We start from the raw sequence: 19,409 nt of genomic DNA on the forward strand, positions 1-19,409 counted from the left end.
CAGATAAGTCTAAAAGAAACGTCAAGGTCATCTAAACCAACTACCAGTACTTTCACATAAACTGTATTTACCTGCTCCTAAATCTTTCCATGAAAGAAATGTTGAATTTTCTTGAGGAGTAGTTTGGACTTGAGAAAAATGTCAAAACGGTTTTCCCATGCTGAATATAATTTTGAATATACTATAAAAATATTTTCTTCCTGCTTTCCTACACTTACCTGTTAGTGTGTTCATGTTCTTGTATTATGGAACACTTAATGGTAACTTGTACACATGTAATACAGAAATCAAAATTCACTTTGATCAATGTGGTTTAATTCTTGTTACTTACTAAATGCTTTGCAAGGTAATACAAGAACATATTCTAACATTTTACAGATGTGATGAAACCTTAGTCACGTTGGCCTGTTGCTTGAAAGTCTATTCTAAACCTCATACACCTGCTGGCAGGAATGTTAACATGGTACCACCTGGGAAAATAGTTCCTCAAATGGTTAAACAAAGTCACTGTATCTCCGAGCAATTCTACCCCTAGGTACATACCCAAGAGAAATGAAAACATATGTCCACAGAGAAATTTGTGCACAAATATTTACAGAGGCATTATTCATAATAGCTAAAAGGTGTAAACAACCCAAATGTCTATCATCTGACAAATAAAAATGATATCTGTACAGTAGAGTATTATTTGGCCATAAAAAGGAATGAAGTACTGATACATGCTACAACATAGATGAATCTTGAAAACATTATATGAAGTAAAAAAGTTAGTTACAAAACACCACATATTGTATAATTCCATTTACAAGAAATGTCCAAAATAGGCAAATCTATACAAACAACAAGAAGGTTAGTTATTGCCTAGGGCTGGGGGATGAGGCTGGGAGATGAGGGGATGATAGCTAAAGGGTACAGGGTTTCCTTTTGAGGTGATAAAAATATTCTATGATAAAAATGTGGGAATGGTTGTAAATAACTGTGAATATACTAAAAACTATCATCAAATTACACTCTTTAAATGGGTGTATTTTATGTATGTGAGTTATAATTCAATAAAACTGTTATTTAAAAAAAAATCTGTTCTGAGATGTGAGGTACTTGACAATCAGCAAACCTCTTCCACAAAGTTCTTCTGGTCAGTAGTAAAAGAATTAGTTAAACTAAAGTCCAATTTACTTTATTGTCATTGGAACCAGCTTGCAGCATTTAGTTATGTATATTTCTACAATGTGAATGCAGTTTAAGAAAATACATCATTACATCAGATATTCCAGGCAACCTGCCACAAGACATTTTTACCGAAAAACCATCTTAAAAGGAATCCCTTTAACCAACCTCAGTGTATATGTTCTTTCTTGTTGCCTCATCTCCTTATAAGCTGCCGTTTCCCTAAAACTCTCATGTTAAACAGTACTGGGCATGATTAATTCACCTATTAATTCAACAAATATGTGAACCCTCATTGTACATGGGCTACAGCTTTAGGCACTTGTACATATGTACACGCACACATGCACGCACGTGCGCACACGAGACAAAGTCCCTGCTCTTGTGGAGCTTACAATCTGACAGGACAAGATAAACAATAAATAAATTTTAAGGTTTTTAAAAGAGGGTGCTGTGCTATGGAGGGGCGTTATTTCAGATCAAGTGGCCAGGAAAGGAGGCTTCTCTAAGGAAGCATGTTTGAGATGATAAAAGAAGGTGCCAGCTACACAAAGATCAGGGAGGATAACTCCAGGCAGAGGAAATAACTCTTGAAAGAATTAGGAGGAGGAAAAAAAAAAAGGATTAACTGTGTGCTGCTGGTGACCAACCTCTGTGATTCTTATCACCATCCTAGTACAAACAAGTTGACTTGCAGATGGTAGCTGGAATAAGGGGTCTTATGTACCTTAAGACCGCTAAAAGGTCTCACAACTCTCCAACAAGGGGAGGCCGTCTCTAGTTAACCCCAGCCTGAAGTGATCTTTCCATCTCTGCACCTCTCAGCAAGTGTTTGTTGCCTGTACCACTCATTCTTACAAACAAATTGGTGCGAGGCACCGTGCTAGGAGTGCCAGAACTTAAACACAAATCAGCCCAGCACCCTGACAGCCCTTAGGGCAGGAAATAATCCAGTAGCACAGAAAATGTAGGCACAGACAACAAACACAAGGTAGAAAGTAAAAGCAGGCCACAAAAAAAGAGCTATAAAATTTAGGCATGTCCAGAGATTACTTCCAGCTGGAGCATCAGGGGAAGCTTCACGAGGTGGGCGCATGAGAAGAGGGAGAGTCTGTGACACCTGAGAACTTGGACATGTGGGGAGAACAGATTGATCTGTTGTATCCCTAATAAACTTTAAATATATTTAAAAATACTTTCAGCTCCCCAACCAAGTTACAAGGCCTGATAAGGCTTCTCTCTCTCTGTGATCTCAATTTACGTGCTGATTCACTGTAAGAGATCATATGTCAATTTCAGCACCGAAGGTAAGGCTAAATTATTCTTTGCTTCATAACGAAGTTTTCACCTTTGAAACAGATGATGATCCCCCAAACCTCTTAATACATCATCTCATTTCAAAGGGACATTCCTAAGAGTTTTTCCAAAACTAAAAGGCATTACAGATAAACATGTATACAATGTGCTTCAGAATAACACATATATAAAATGTCTGCATATGTTTTTGTGTGTCTGCATATGTGTAACACTATACATTAATTTCAGAATCTTACCAGATAATTTCAAACTTCCACTGCTAAACCAAAGTCTGTACTCATGAGAAAACATTTTTTTCACTGATTAAACTTGCCCACCCGGCTTTCAAAATCCCTTCCCATTCCCAACAAAACATTTTAAACCAGAGAAGAAAATCCAAACAACATTTTTTTAGGCAGTGTCTCAACATCTCTAAAAAATATTCCATGGCCAAACTCACCATAGAGAGCCGTCCAAGTTTGATTAATTACATCTAGACACACAGTTCCTGACCTGAAACAGATGGAAAGAATGGCATTTTTAAAAAAATTAGAAAGTTAGTTGCATGTATCTGGCAACTAGTTTAATCATCAGGAAAAATATTTTTAATAGATCATTAAAAAAAAACCCAAAGAATCCCAATTGGGGAAAACATGATGAGGAGCAGAATATACACAAAGTCTTAAGTGTCTACTTAGAAATTGAAAGGGAAAACCAGTAACTATACAATGGAGAAAGCAGACAACACCTTAACCATGTGATGAGAATTAACATTGGTTATCAGGGCAGACAAACTTGTGCGCCTCCAAAGAGGATACCCTGAGGAGGACACAATCTCACTTTTTGGTTTTCTGGCCTTAAGAGCATACTCTGAACCTAATTATAAGGAAAAATCAGACAAACCCAAATTGAGGGACAGTAATGAAATAACTGGTCTTTATTCCTTAAAAATGTCAATTTTATAAAAAGCTGAGGAATGGTTTCAGATTGAAGTAGTTTAAAGAAACATGACAACTAAATGCAATAGATGATACTGGACTGGATCCTTTAATGAATTTTAAAAAAAAAGTGCTAAAAAGTCCATTACCAGAATATGGCAGTAGATGAAAAAGTACTGCATTAATATTCAATTCCTGAATCTGACAACTATACTGCAGTTACATAAGAGAACATCCTTGCTAAGATGACTGATACATGGAAGTATTAAAGGACAATGGGGCATGATGTACATATATACATACAACCTCTCAGAGTTCAGAATACTTCATATGTATGCACGTGTGTGCGTGTGTGTAATATCAAAATTTAGTGCCATGACAAGGAAAAACTGCAGGATAAATAGCATTCTAAATAGCACTGGAAGTATAAAATAGGAGGCACTGATATCATATTTTAAAATATCACTAATAAAATATTAGAAGGAAAGAAAGGGATAATTAAGATTCATTAACTGTTTGCTTTACTCTCAAGGACTGAGAAATACTTTAAGGGCTGAAAATAATATAATCTGTACACTGAAGACAGATCTCTGGACAGTGTCTATACAAAGAGAACAGAGATATGGAATATTACAAATGTTAGCTGGATATCAAGAGAAATGAAGGACCCATTCATGACAGTGGAAAAAAACCAAGCAGTCCAATAGTGGACCCTGAACAAGTTAGAATATCGTAGTCCTGGATTCTATAATGGAAGTGACCATTCTTATAGTCCTATCTGTTGTTAAAATCCAAAAAGATAATTGAGGCTTTTTTATAACAGAGAGATGAACGCTAACCAAGAGCAGTTGCTGCTAAGATTTAAACATTTTTAAACAGTTACTTACGCTTCATCAATGTTGGGATGGAAAATTTTATTCATGAATCCTGTAAAAAGAGATGTTAATTAGCAGCAAAAAGTATCCAGAGAACAATTAGCTTTAAAGTATTTCAGTACTGGAAACAATTTCAGTATTAGGATAACTCATTACTTTCAATCTTAGATCTTTGGTTACTGGTAAGACTATATTCTCCTGGCTGTGTCAATTACTTAAAATACATCAGAGTTCTACTAATCAAATGAGCAAACTTTGAGAGCAATGCAGCTTCTAATACAAAATAATCATTACAAGAAATTATTTTCTGAGCTATGAAGGTACTTGCCAAGAAAATTTATAGTACTGAATGGTTTATAACTAGTGCCATGATTAAAGTTAAGAAAGCTACTCTGACTTTCCTCCCCAAAGTTTTATTGTTCAATCACTAAATGTGGAGGTTCTGCATTTGAACTTCTCCTTCCGAAGCTCAGTTACTGGTATCATTGTGCTACACCATGTGCGGAACATGAATGAAGCTGCTGAAATGCTAAAGGAGTACCGCTTCCAAACCACAAAGGATTTCATAAGAACAGTGACCAAAATATTTCCTTTAACTTTAGTCTACTCATTCCAGGAAACCCAGTTTTGATTAAAATTGGGGCAACAAAGAAATTAGGCAAGGTGTTCAAAAAAATTCTGTAAGATGGCTATATCTGTCAGGGATTCAAATTTTTTGATTTATTCCTAGAAAAACAAGTATGTATAGACTTTTAAACAAATATATTGATATTTAAATTCCAAAAAGAAATTATTTTCTAACTCAAAACCAGTGATTTAATCAGTTTGTATACAAGCAAATGACAGTATTCTAAAGCAGAGATCCACTGTCAAAGCTCTCATTTTGTCATCCTTATCGCCTTACTTCCTTTTTTAAATTTAATTTTATTTATTTATTTTTTGGCCGTGACACACGGCATGCGGGATCTTAGTTCCCTGACTAGGGACTGAACCCGTGCCCCCTGCAATGCAAGCATGGAGTCTTAAGCACTGGACCGCCAGGGAAGTCCCCTTACTTCCTTTTTAAACTTCCTTATTCTGTACCCTCCTTTCAATAAATTGAAGTTCCTTATTAAGTGGCTATCACCACGACCCAATCCCACCCTCCCTCACCCCACCCCCATCTTACATGTTCTCTTTCATTCATTCAAAATATATTTGGTCAACATCTATGTGTCAGGCACTGTGCTTATTTAGGGTACAAAACCAAATAAAGACAGTACTCTATTCCCAAGGAGGTCACTGGAGCAATGGGACAAGACACACAAAGAAATAACTGCAGTGTGCAAAAAGAGGTGACAGGGGGCTTCCCTGGTGGCGCAGTGGTTGAGAATCTGCCTGCTAATGCAGGGGACAAGGGTTCGAGCCCTGGTCTGGCAAGATCCCACGTGCCGCGGAGCAACTAGGCCCGTGAGTCACAACTACTGAGCCTGCACGTCTGGAGCCTGTGCTGCGGAACAAGAGAGGCCGCGACAGCGAGAGGCCCGCGCACCGCAATGAAGAGTGGCCCCCGCTTGCCACAACTAGAGAAAGCCCTCGCACAGAAATGAAGACCCAACACAGCCCCCCCCAAAAAAAGCCAAGCATTTGAAGCCCTTAAAAAAAAAAAAAAAAAAAAAGAGGTGACAGGGGAAGCATGTATGAGGAGAGGAAGATGTCAGGAAAGATGCAGACAAGTGGCATCAAAGGAAGATCCTCAAGGATGAGGTGTGACAGAGGTCATCTCCAAAAATCTAAGAAACTTCTCTAGACTTAGAAAACGGGGATGAGACTATATGAAATCCCAGACATTCCAATCCTCACATGCTCTAGCCACTCCAAGTACTAATCATGCTTCCAATTTTTGTTTTTTAATCTTTTGTGTTGAAATAGCTTAATGTTTTATTTACTACTATCAAGAGAGCCCATACAATGTTTAAATTGCTCTGACGCAAAAAGATTTGTGTCCAATTACCATTTCATATTCATTTTTCATTCAAGATGTTTCAGAGTCTAGATGTACAAGGTATGTGTTTATGAGGCGATTATACTAAGCCAATGGAAATGTTCATGCCTTAATGTTAAGAGAGGAAAAAGCAGAATAAAAATTCTATCGAACCTCAGAAAAACACTAATACATATGTCCAAGAAGGCCTACAAGGATATCTGTTGCAGCAGTGTTTATAAAAGCCAAGAACCAAGTTCAACCCCATCAACAAGGGATGGGAGAGACTGTAGTACATCCTTATGCTGGGAGTCCTATACAGCCAACGTAGTGAACGAGGCCAGTATGTATCAATTAGGATAGAGCCAAAGCTGAGGGGAAACAAAAAAGTTGCAGGATGATATATTTACAGCACGATACCATTTACATAAACTAAAACGAAGCAACACTACATATTCTCTATGGTAACGAGTATAGCAAACTGTATTGGACCAACATATACCAAATTTATAAGAGTAATTATTTTAGTGAGGGTGCAGGGCCAAGGTCATGGTGGGAATAGGTAACAGAATGAGGAATGGTGATTAAAGATGAATTTATCTGTAAAACTATATTCCTTTAAAAAAGAACTAGCTCTTGCTTTGGCAGCACACATACTAAAAAGATATATGTGCTTGTATATTATTTGCCCTGGTATTTTAAAAAGTGTGCACATAGATAAAAAACTGCAAACAAATATGTACACATATCAACAGTGCTTAGTTCTTAGTGGTGGGGATATTTTCTCTGTTATCCTTTTTAAACCACCCCCACCCCATACCAGAAGTAGGATCGCAGCAATGGAAATGGGTTAGAAGGAATGAAGCTTCAGAAAACTAAAAAGAGAATCACCATATGATCCAGCAATCCCGCTCCTGAGCATACACCCAGACAAAATTATAATTCAAAAAGATACATGCACCTCTATGTTCACAGCAGCACTATTCACAATAGTCAAGACATGGCAACAACCTAAATGTCCACTGACAGATGAATGGATAAAAAGATGTAGTACATATATACAATAGAATACTACTCAGCCATAAAAAAGAACAAAATAATGCCATTTGAATCAACGTGGATGCAACTAGAGATTATCATACTAAGTGAAGTAAGTCAGAAACAAAGACAAATACCATATGATATCACTTATATGTGGAATCTAAAATACAACACAAATGAACCCATCTATGAAGCAGAAACAGAATCATGGATGTAGAGAACAAGCTGGTGGCTGCCAAGGGGAGGATGGAGTGGGAGGTTGGGGTGAGCAGATGTAAGCTATTACATACAGCATGGATAAACAACAAGGTCCTACTGTATAGCACAGGGAACTATAGTCAATATCCTATGATAAACCATAATGGAAAAGAATATGAAAAAAGAATGTATATACGTATAACTGAATCACTTTTCTGTAGAGCAGAAATTAACACAACACTGTAAATCAACTATACTTCAACAAAAAATTTAAAAAATAAAAGAATGAAGCTTCAATAATTTGATGTCACAGGGAACCTCAAAGGTATAAGTCAAGGAAATAGCTATGGTGAAAAAAGCTTTAAATGTTTATCAAAACTGTCTCTGAAAGATTAAGGTTCCTGCCTCCCTCCTTGTACAAGGTCTGGAGATTACATTTGGAATCAATATAGTTTCCACACTGTTTTCAATTTAATCTAGATTTTGGCTTGGTTGAGTCCAAGACTATATAAGAAATAGGGCCAAAAAGGGCTTAGTAAACGTATTCTTTAGTAATAAATGGGTTGGAGCCCAGTCCCCAGTGCCCCTGCTAAATATAAAACCCCATCTGAGCTCTGAGGTGGAGAGCAGAATCGGACTGGAAAGAGAAAAGTACTAATAGGGATTTGGCTTCTAGTCCCAACTCTGCTATTAACTGCAGGCCTTGATCAGGTCACTACACTTCTGTGGGTCTGCTTCTTTACCTGCAAAGAGAAACAGCTGGGCTACATGATCTCCAAAACCTCCACTCTTACTCTGTTTGTAAAAGGACCATCAGCTCTAAAATCTAGGATTTAATAACAATGGCCAGACCTCTGAGAACAGAGGACTTAAGGGGAAATGGCCAATGGTTAAGTCCATAAGGGAAATTAATTCTGTGAGGCACATTTTTAGGTACATAAGTATTCTGGAGAATATAATACAAAGTTACTAACAAGCTAAAATACCACAAAGAGACACACAATCCACTGACTATTCCAAAGTAGGCAGAAATGGAGTTTATAAACTTGCCATTGAGGAACAAGCACAGCCAGACCATTTCTACTAAAGAACAATTTCCACACTACAATCCTCTCTTCCTATACCAGGCTTTTTCTACTGTTAGAAAAATACCCAATGCAAATAAATGGAAAGGGTTAGATTTATCTATATCTGTATATATCTATATCTCCTTTACATTTGTCCTTGGATAAGCTGTGGGCAGCATTTCTGGCAAAGCTATTTACATTCTGGATAATGATGGCAACATGGAACTTCTGCACAAGGAGGGGAGGAGAGAAAGAACAGGCTAGGAATTCAGAGAAGGAACATTCTCAGGACTGAGTGTGTTTGCCCTGGCATGTTTTCCTTCCTTTTGGCAATGCTATCACCACATTAATGAATTTGTCTGCAACAAGAGAATTTTCCCAACACTTGTTTCCATTTGACCAGGAACTATTTTGAAGATATTTTAAGAGAACATATTTTGAAAACTGCTTTTATGGAAACATGATAAGTGGAAGCAGCAAGTCACCTTTAATCCATATGATTTAAGATTTTATTCACTACCAGACATTTTCTAATGATAACATTTCAGTGATTTGATCAGATAAAATTCAGAACTCCTTTGTTTAAATTTTTTGGACAATTATTCTCTGGCATGGCTCAAGCATTTATAAAAAAGGGGACAACAGGTACAAATGTTTAGCTAAAAAGCTTATCACCTCTGTCCTCCATCTTTTATCAGAAGGAAATCAGGAGATTTATAATTCTGGAGGAGGAATCCAAACCATGCTTAGTTGATGAAGAACTACATATCTTAGAAAACAAAAGCACAGTTTATTAAAACAGAAAAATATGCCATGCTTTTGCTTGTTCCACTCCAATACTCAACCTCTAGAATAACACATCTCTTGACCCATAGGCTAATAAACAGAGAAAGTAAATAATGCTGTGCCGAGTCATGCTGAAAACTGTTTTTTATTTCAGACTGTTTCTGTGTCCAATCCCAGGGGGGGATCTGTACAAAGTTGTACACTTTCGAATAACTGATATTGGGGTCAATATGTACATGAAAGAGGCAAAAATTAATTATACTTCCATCTTTGTTCCGTTTACAAGTGGGGATATTTTTAGTGATCAAATTTGTGGATAGAATGAAATACCTAAGGGCCAGTCATCTATCCAGAAATTTCATCCAGAATAATCTTGAAGAAATGAGGTCAAACAAGGTGACTCATGAAACCCTATTACCCTAAGGTAATAGGGTGAAAAGCACGAAAGGCAAAAATGAAAACTTTATCCCAGAGCTAAGATGAACCTGGACTGCAGATGGTTAAGGCAGCTGTGGCCGATATGATTTAATTGTAAGCTTACGAATTCCTGTGAGAAAACAGTAAATGAATACATTAAATTACTCTGATAGTCTATCTTCAGGACAAATACCCACATAAAGTAGACCATTCAGAATGAAACTGATTAATTCTCTATTTTTAAAGTAGATATTATTTAAAATATATTTATTAAAGATTAAATCCTATCTCCCCTAGAAGTATCTCAGACTATAAATCTTTTAAGGGCAGTAACTTGGATCTCCATTCCTAGCATGCAGGAGGTGATCAGAGTTAGGGTGTTCCAGATAAAAAAGGGGTGGGGATGCTGCCAGCTTCACTGGTGACAGCTATACTGCCAGCTTTGTGCATGAGTGCACCCTCAGATAGATTTTCATCTTACCTCAGACAGCCAGGCCCAGCCCATGGCAGCCTGCACCCGGGCAGAAGTCTCTTCCGAGAGCTGAGCCTTTCCTACTCAGGAGAGATGGACCTGGGCCGGTCTCTTCTTGGGTGAGGAACCAAGCAAGGAGCTCACTCTCATTGCCCTGTGTCATGGGAACTTCTGAACTGATCCTGTGTGAGTTCAGGAGATCTAAACTCAACAAGGGGTCCTCTTTTCTGTTTCTTCCTTTCTCTCTGATAATATGGAATCTGAGGAATGGGCTGGATGGATAAGAAAAGTTCATTTATTCATTTATAACTAAGAAAAGGTGAAGTGTTATCCTTCAACAGCGTAACTCTTCTACCAACCTAGCAGATTACCAAAGCCTGCAGCCTTAAATCTACTCTTCTGCACTTCCATTTTTGGAAGACTGTAATCTCTTTCCTGTCTCCATAGTTTATCTTTCACCCTCCTGGTCATTCACATAACCACACTGTCTGAATCAGGCAGGATTTATTTTCATGGTCAGAGGCAGCAGAGTATGGACAGAACACACTGGACTTGAAATTTCGAGACCTAATTTCAAGTCTCTGCCACTGTTACTACACAAAGTCGTGGTTAAAAGATCAGGCTCCAGTCGGACTGCCTAAGTTTCACTTAGACCTACTGTATTTCTTTGCCTTTCTGTCTCCTTATTCATAAAGCTGGGTTAAATAATGGTATCCACATATCACAGGACTGTCACCAAGATTTAATGAATATATGCACAGCATGTGACCAGTAACTCATGAGCTCAGGCAAGTAATTTCATCTCACTTTTCTCATCCTAAAAATGAAAATATCTGCCCCTACATATCCATCTCTTAATCCTTTAGGAACTGTCAAGAGCATTAGAAGGTATTCTGATTATGGAATATTAGTTTTTTTTATAACCCTATCACACTGGAAATGGCAAATACAGTTACTCTAATATTTACTATTAAAAGATTGTTCTGATTGCATTTGGCATATGGAAAAAACACTGGACTGGAAGCTAGAAGGGAGACTCTGCAACTAGTTAGTAGTAATATATCTCCGCCTTCCTGAGTCTCATTTTTACAATCCTTCAAATAAGGGAACAGGATGATATAATCTCCAAAGTTCCTTCTAGCAATATGGTTTTCACCAACACCAAGAATATGAACAAATCTTGAACTGTGTGAACAAGCTTTTCCAAGGGAACTAAGATATTACTCTTAATTGTTTTTAAAAGAATTTCAGTTTAACTAAAGAAAAATGAAGCTAAGGATATATGTTTTCATTATACCACCAATCCTAAAGGGAAAATGAATTTTATGCCCAGAAGATGTCAGATTAACCAACCAGCTCAAAAGCTAGAGGAATTAAAGTTCAAGTAGGAACTAACCTAAACAGCAAGTTAGGTGGAACTTTAATACAGCAAATGGAAAGATTATATAATAATGAATTGCCAAAGGCAGAATTAAAACTGACATAAGCCAGCTTCAAGAAGGAAATGGACAAACCTTCTCACAGAAGCAAGCATGTGCAAAAGCAAGGTTACCCCTTAGAGGTGGCCTGGGGAAGGGAAACCAAAGCCGACTATTATTTTTACTATACAGCAAGATGAAGCTGAATAAATTCAGATATTACAAACTGCTAACAACAGGTTTTTCATTGACAGGGCCATTGACAGGGCCAATTTGACTACTGACTTCTTCCATCATTGAGAACTTCAGCACCTAAGCCCCCAAGTCTCTCCCCCACCAACTCCTGTCATTTTTAGTGACATTACCTACACAGACCACCCTCCTCACACCCTGGGGCCTCTCAGTTCTCTAAGCTTCTTCTTAATGATCTTTCCTCGGTTCTATCTCATTCACACTCCCAGGACATGCCTTGAAGTCTGGCATCCCTACAAATAGCTTCACTTCCAAAATCACAAATTCAGACATCCCCTCTCCCACTACAGTCTCCTATCCTTGTCAAAGAGCTTCCCACCCCATGAACAATTCTTTCACCTGTGAACTCTAATCCACTCACCCTCCCTCTTTATTCCTACCTACCACCATCCTTTTCACGTCTTCTCCTAACTAGGTTTAAGAGCTATCACCATCATCACTCTCTGGCAATTCTCTGCAAATCCCCTGCCCTCTCCCCTCCAAAATACCCATCTACAACTGGAGGAAACCAATCATTCACAATTCTTACTTGGACTTGAGGATGTCTCTTAAATAGGCATTCACTCATTTATTCACTAACTCACTCAACAGATATTCCTCTGCAGAACAGGCAATGTATGAAGCCTGGAGTTGTGGGAGACAGATTTTTAGTAAAACAGAACCAGGAACTGCCTTCATGGAGTTTATATCTATTGGGTTGGCAGGGAGGAGAGATGTGAGTAAACAAATATACCAGTTTTAAAAAGTATGCTCTATAACAACTTTCGTGGATTCAACATCCCCTATAATTTTCCTCTCTTCTTTCTCTAGTAGCTTGCTCCCCCATTCTCCAATGACTTGGACATCTTACCATTATTCTGCAAATCTCCCACTCCCTTTGCCCCTCCATTTCTCACTTTGACTTAATAGCCCTGTCCATTTTTTTTGGAAAATGGGTGCCAATTGGCAGGATCCCTCATCATCCCCAACAAAATCCACCCCCCCACATGCTAAGTTTTCCTGCCTCAACAGCTTGCTCAAATGTTCATGTTCATGGTCTTCTCAAGTACCAGTCTTCTATTTGTGTTCTGATCTTGTCCCTTCCTACAGTGTCAAAGGCATTGCTCCTTTAATTCTCCTCCTGACGTCCAACATCACCAAGCTTTCCCTCTCTTCTAGACAACTCCCTGCAAGTAGCAAAATCTCCTATTCAAGAAATAAAAAGTAAAGCCTTCCTTTTCTCTTCCTCTAGGTAACAGCCTCATTTGTATGCTTTCCTCTATATAGATAGATTTCTTCAAGTAATGTGTATCTATTGGGTTGGCCAAAAAGTTCATTCAGTTAGTGAATAATTGTTCAATAAAATTATTGGTGAAAATAAAAAATGTGGGGCCTCCCTGGTGGCGCAGTGGTTGAGAGTCTGCCTGCCGATGCAGGGGATACGGGTTCGTGCCCCGGTCTGGGAGGATCCCATATGCCGCGGAGCGGCTGGGCCCGTGAGCCATGGCCGCTGAGCCTGCGCATCCGGAGCCTGTGCTCCGCAATAGGAGAGGCCGCGATAGTGAGAGTGGCCCGCGCACCGCGATGAAGAGTGGCCCCCGCTTGCCCCAACTAGAGAAAGCCCTCGCACAGAAACGAAGACCCAACACAGCAAAAATAAATAAACTAATTAATAAACTCCTAAAAAAAAAAAAAAAAAAAAGAATATAACTCAACCATTTAACCTGGCCAGCAAAGCTCTACAGGACCTCGCCCTGCCTACCACTTGGACCCCTTCTCATATCCCACGCTCTCGACCCAGCCTCCCAGCCTTATCTCTCTTCCCTGAGCATGCAAAGCTCCTGCCTCGGGGTCTTTGTCTTCACAATTTCTTCTGCCTAAAATGCTCTCATCCCTGACTTTGGAGGATCAGGGCTGGCTTTTTTCCCCTTTTCATTTAAACCTCAGCTTAAATTTACTTTGTCAGAGAAGCCCTTCCTGAATACCTAATCTAAGATAGCTATCATGTCAATTCTATCACATCAGTTCTCTGCATAAAGCTATCAGACATTTAAAATTTTGTTTTATCTCCCCCCCATCACAAAAGGATTTAAGGGTGAAGGGAGCAATTTGTTCACTTCTGTATTCCTAGCACCTAGAATAATGCCCTGCACACAGTTGGTATCTGATAAATTTGTGGAGCTGATTAGAAGACATGATGCAAGATGTATCCACTTTATGAGAAAGTAGGTTCTGCCTCAGCTGCCAGACATAATCTTTTCAAAAATCTATCCTGAAAAATCTCATTTTCAAAACTCCAGTAAAAGGAGAGCTTTTAACAATGGCTTACATTCTCATAGCATTATCTAAAAAATTTTTTTTAGGAAACTTTTCTACTAGAATGTAACTAAAACAGGAACTAAATTCAAACCCAAGGTTGCAAAAGTAGAGAAGTATATAGGTGATCTTAATGGAATTTGCTTCCTCAGTCTAAGAATTCATTCTATTTGTGGAAATATAGTGGTTCAAGTAGTCTTTGTTAAATGACTGACCCCAAACCTCTCATGCATGACACACTCCTCTCTACTCCCAATCCTGGTCTACTCCTGACTAAGCAGGGCTCAGTCAAGTTACTCACAATAGTTCCTGAGGGAGTAACTGTACAATGTTTCCAGCTAGGAAGACACAAAGTAAATGGTAAATATTCTAAGTTCTACAGTTAGTCATACCATATGTTATAAAACTCCATTCCAAAAATACTGTGAGGTAATTTCTGGCCATAGTGAAATAAAAAATGTATTATGCCAGAAGAGTCTGTGAATCTGCCAATGAAAAAGGTGAAAACATTTCCTGTAATCACTGGCACAAGTAAAAAGAATATGGTGCACTGATTATCAGAATATCTTTTAATTAAAAACTGGTGGCAGATTGGGAAATTTAGAAGGAACTCAGACAGGTTATCTAGTCTAGTTTCCTTTGGAAAAGAATGACCTAAAACCATTCTATTTAGATGACAGTCCGACCTAATTGTAAAGGCCACTGGTATAGCTCAAAATAGCATTCTAATTTTTGTTATTGTCCATGACTCTTTCGTTTTGTTTCTATTTACTCAAATGGACTTGGCTAGCTCTTGCCATATGCTATTGACATCAATTACACTGAAGAATGAGATTGGTTTTTTTCCCTGGCCATTCTATCAACATTCGGCAAACACATTAAGTGGTCTCTCCAGAATCTTGTTCTCAACAATTCCTCTTACACAATCAGCTTTGGTATCATCAAATTACAGTCCAGACACACAGCACATATAGCCTGCTCCTGAGAGGGGCCTCCTCACTGTTAATATGGAGATACACAGAGGGAGTATTTCAAAAGTGAGTTTCTAGACTTGTTAGCTGGCTCTTACAAAAGAGTTTTCTATTTTAAAAAAGTATAAATGGTGACAGAGTTCCCAGGCTGGTCTTAAGGTTATCTACAAAAGATTCTAAAATACTCTATAGTTCTATCTGAAATTAGCAGAATACATGTCTATTAATATACTAGTCAGTAGACATTTAAAAATAAGATTAAATGACAACTTTAAAATTTTCTCTTGAATGCTAGTGTTTAAGTAAAATAGGTAGATCTGATGGAGACTACTGTAGGTCCTGAAGGGAACTTTTCAAGGTACTTTCAAGACCTTTAGAGGAGGGGTCCCCAACACCCCCGCCATGGACTGCTGGCGGCCTGTTAGGAACTGGGCCATACAGCAAGAGGTGAGTGGCGGGCGAGTGAGCGAAGCTTCAGCTGCCACTCCCCATCGCTTGCATTACCGCCTGAACCATCCGAGCCCCCACGCCCCCCGTGGAAAAATTGTCTTCCACAGATCCAGTCCCTGGTGTCAAAAAGGTTGGGGACCGCTGCTTTAGAGGCTGAAAGGCTTAAATCTAGTATTTTATGTTGTATTTTATCAGAAGACATAAGTTTGCCCCCTTGGGTGAGGTTTATCCCAAGTATTACTGTTATTGGACTTCCCTGGTGGTGCAGTGGTTAAGGATCCACCTGCCAATGCAGGGGACACAGGTTCGATCCCTGGTCCGGGAAGATCCCACATGCCACGGAACAACTAAGCCTGTGCGCCACAACTACTGAGCCTGCGCTCTAGAGCCCGTGAGCCACAGCTACTGAAGCCCGCGTGCCTAGAGCCCGGGCTCCTCAACAAGAGAAGCCACCGCAATGAGAAGTCCGCGCACCACAACAAAGAGTAGCCCCCGCGTGCCGCAATGAAAACCCAACGCAGCCAAAAAATAAATAAAATTTTAAAAATTAAAAATAAATTAAAAAAATAAGAGGCTTAATTCTGCCTGTTGAAAATAAGAGAACAGACTCTCCCCTCCCCTTCTGTTAAAAAAAAAAGTATTACTGTTATTATTAGCTGTAAACGGGAGCCTTCTTGGTTCATATGAAGAGAAAAATGGAACAAAGGGAAACATAAGTGGAGGAGTCAGACTGAAAAAAGAAGCAGATAAGAATTGCTCAAGGTAACAAGGGAAGGGAAAAGGGAAAGGAAGAAAAGGAGTGTAGAATAGCTATACTTAAAGGTTTATTCCAAGATGGAGTAAACTAAACTGTAAGCAGAGAAACAAAGGAAATAGTAGGTACACTTACACGCACAAATAATTAAAACTGAAGGTAAAAAAGAAAGGAGTGTGGTGAGAAACATGGGGGCCAGCAGGCCCTTAGCAAGCTACCAGGTGAGAATTCTGGCCAAGGATTGCTTGGTGGCTTTCTAGAACAAAAGACAGGAAAAGCATAGACTCAGACAAAGATGTAGACAGGACATTCAAAAGACATGCACTTGCCATACGTTTTTAAATATTTACTTTTATAATAAAAGGGAACTTACTGTAGAATATTTGGGAATTACAGAAAAATGGTTTTAATTCCCTTAACAGCCATGGATAACTATAGCCAATATTTGGCATTCATACTTGGAATTTGCATGGAAAAAATTATTGTTACACTATATAATGTTATACATTTTCCTGTGCATTCCATTATTTATTTATTTATTCGTTCATTCATTTATTTATTTTTGGCCATGCTGCATGTGCGATTTACAAAATCTTAGTTCCCTGACCAGAGATTGAACCCAGGTCCCTGGAAGTGACAGTGCCAAGTCCTAACCACTGGTTGGCCAGGGAATTCCCTCCTATGTGTTCCTTTAAAGATGGTGTTAAAATATGAGGAATGGTTGTGAAACATTTTGTCCATTAAAATGCACCACAATTTAACTACTTTATTATCAACTGGGTGATTTAGGTTGCTTCCAACTTTTAAGTTTTAAAAATAACACTGCAATTTACATACTCTTGTATATTAAGCTTAGTGTACACCTCTGGGTATTTCCTTATTTTAAGTAAAATCACTCAAAGGATACAAAATTTTATCAATATATACTGTTAGGTTGGCTACATCATAATACCTCTGCCAACAATGTTTAATCTGCCAATTTGATAAGTCATATATTCTCTCATTTTTTAAATCTGCATTCTTTGGATTAGACACAAAACCATTTGTATCCTATGCTTATCGATTATTTTTAATTTTTATAAAAAATTGCTCCATGTGAACCTCTGTATATATGAGATCACTCATTTTTATTTCCCCACACAGCAACTGCAAGTCTTATCTTTGACGGATAAAAGCTCTTCCTTAGTAGATGAGCACACGTGTAACGACTGAAAACTGTGAATCTGGAGAAGTATGGAATATGGCAGTCTCTGTAGAAACTCCTCTGTGTATAACATAATCTTCATGGGCTGGGCATTACTTGGGTTTTGAAAGAGTATTTGTAAAGTCCTTATGTTCACCTTCACATCTCTGAAGCTATGTAAAGACTCTATTCTCAATATGTGAAATACAATTCTTGTAAAAGCCTATCCCCTCCATATACTCTTTCTTCCTCAACTGAGCTGCTAACTCACACTTCTCCTAAAAAGCAAGGAAATGCTGTCATTAAAGCAAACGCAGTATTTTATATGTGTTGCTTTTTTCCTCCCAACTAGTGAAAGCCTTATACAGCCTTCCTAACTATCGGGTAGAATGCCATATATCATATATTCTGAGTATTTAATACATTGGTCAATATCAAACATGCAGACTTCATTTAATTCCATTATCTCATTTTCTAGAAGAGGAAACAACAGTTCTGATAAGTATCATTCTCACAGTCAAGGAGAACCAGGGCCAGAACCATTCCTTCCCACTCTTTCCTGAACCAGTCCACTGACCAATCACAATCGCCTAACTACACAGTGACACACCCAGCAGCACTGCTAGCATTCTAGGAATGTTTCTGAATGAAAAGATAAAAGTCTGTACTTTAAAATAAATCAGAACTTAAAGATTCAAGTATGATTTACATCAAAGCAGTCTCTCTGGAAAACGATGCAAATATTTCAATGACATTACAATTGATTAAAGGAGTTTTATACTTTCCTTTTGAAAGAGCCCATAGGGCCAGTTTAAAAGAAAATCATAAACCTTAAACTTAAGTCACTTTCACAATCACATATCATTTTAGATTTCAACTGATGTTACTTTGTTTTTCAATTCATCTTATTCTCTAGAATTAAATGACCTTTAGCCATTTCAAGAATTTATATCCAGCTTCAAAGCATCAAGATTTGCCATCACTCGTGATATTCAAAGAGAATGTAAAATTCCAAAAGATGAGCTTAAGATGTTTGGAACAATGATGGCATTGTAAGAGTAGGCTCATAACTTCCCCAGGAGTCTGTTTATATTCCTTCTCTTTCCAAAGAGGAGTTGAGGGAGTTTATTGCTGTTTGGGGGGAAAAAACTTACTTAAAGACGTAAACTGTTTCTAAAAGGACTTTTTGAGTTATACCTCATGCAATCATGTAACTACTGAAAACTCTCTAAAACTGTATTTGGAGTATATACCAAAGATGAGCCTGTCCAATTACATTGCATATACACTTACATATGCATAGAAAAATGTTTTAAAGTAAATTTTTATGCACTTTATGCAAGTAATGATATCTATTGAGGGATAGGATTATAAGACATTTTAATTTTTCTTTACTTTTGCTCACCTGGACCTTCTTACATTCCTACTATGGATATGGAGCATTTATACAATTAAAAAAATACATAGTAATATTAAACAAAGAAGTATATATATTTTAAAATTCCAAGAGCTAAACATTAAAATACTTAATCTAAATTTGCACATCTCAAAATTTGGCTCAGAAAGAAGGGTATGCCTGCCTAGATACTATAGAGGCAGGGTTTAAAAAGAGCAGTGAAGTTGGATTTATCTTATCTCCTTGCCCTTCTGTATAATTCTGCAACTATCTATACAATTCAAAAAGGAATCTTTGCCTATTCTACATGAGCCACTACCTCTCAAAATGTTTAATGCACATTCTAACAGTAATTACACTGTTGACGACCTGAAAAATGGGTCACCCCACACAACTGTTTAAAACTCTCTTATGCAATCTTCCTTTGGAGGAAACAAGGACAGCTTGTACAAATATTTCAACTAGATCTA

The 19,409-nt window shown here is 38.1% G+C and overlaps 1 protein-coding gene across 1 annotated transcript in view; it reads right to left on the reverse strand.

Moving 5' to 3' along the window:
- The window catches only part of UBE2H (ubiquitin conjugating enzyme E2 H), a 107,172-nt gene that overhangs the window by 21,640 nt on the left and 66,123 nt on the right, over positions 1-19,409 (reverse strand). The window contains exons 4-5 of the mRNA XM_060108337.1: positions 4,289-4,328; positions 2,924-2,976 (exon numbers count right to left, since the gene is read on the reverse strand). Of these exons, the coding sequence (XP_059964320.1) occupies positions 2,924-2,976; positions 4,289-4,328 (93 nt within the window). The remainder of the gene's footprint in view (positions 1-2,923; positions 2,977-4,288; positions 4,329-19,409) is intronic.

The sequence above is a fragment of the Mesoplodon densirostris genome, chromosome 9 (genome assembly GCF_025265405.1).
Source record: "Mesoplodon densirostris isolate mMesDen1 chromosome 9, mMesDen1 primary haplotype, whole genome shotgun sequence".
In the NCBI taxonomy this organism is placed as follows: Eukaryota; Metazoa; Chordata; class Mammalia; order Artiodactyla; family Ziphiidae; genus Mesoplodon; species Mesoplodon densirostris.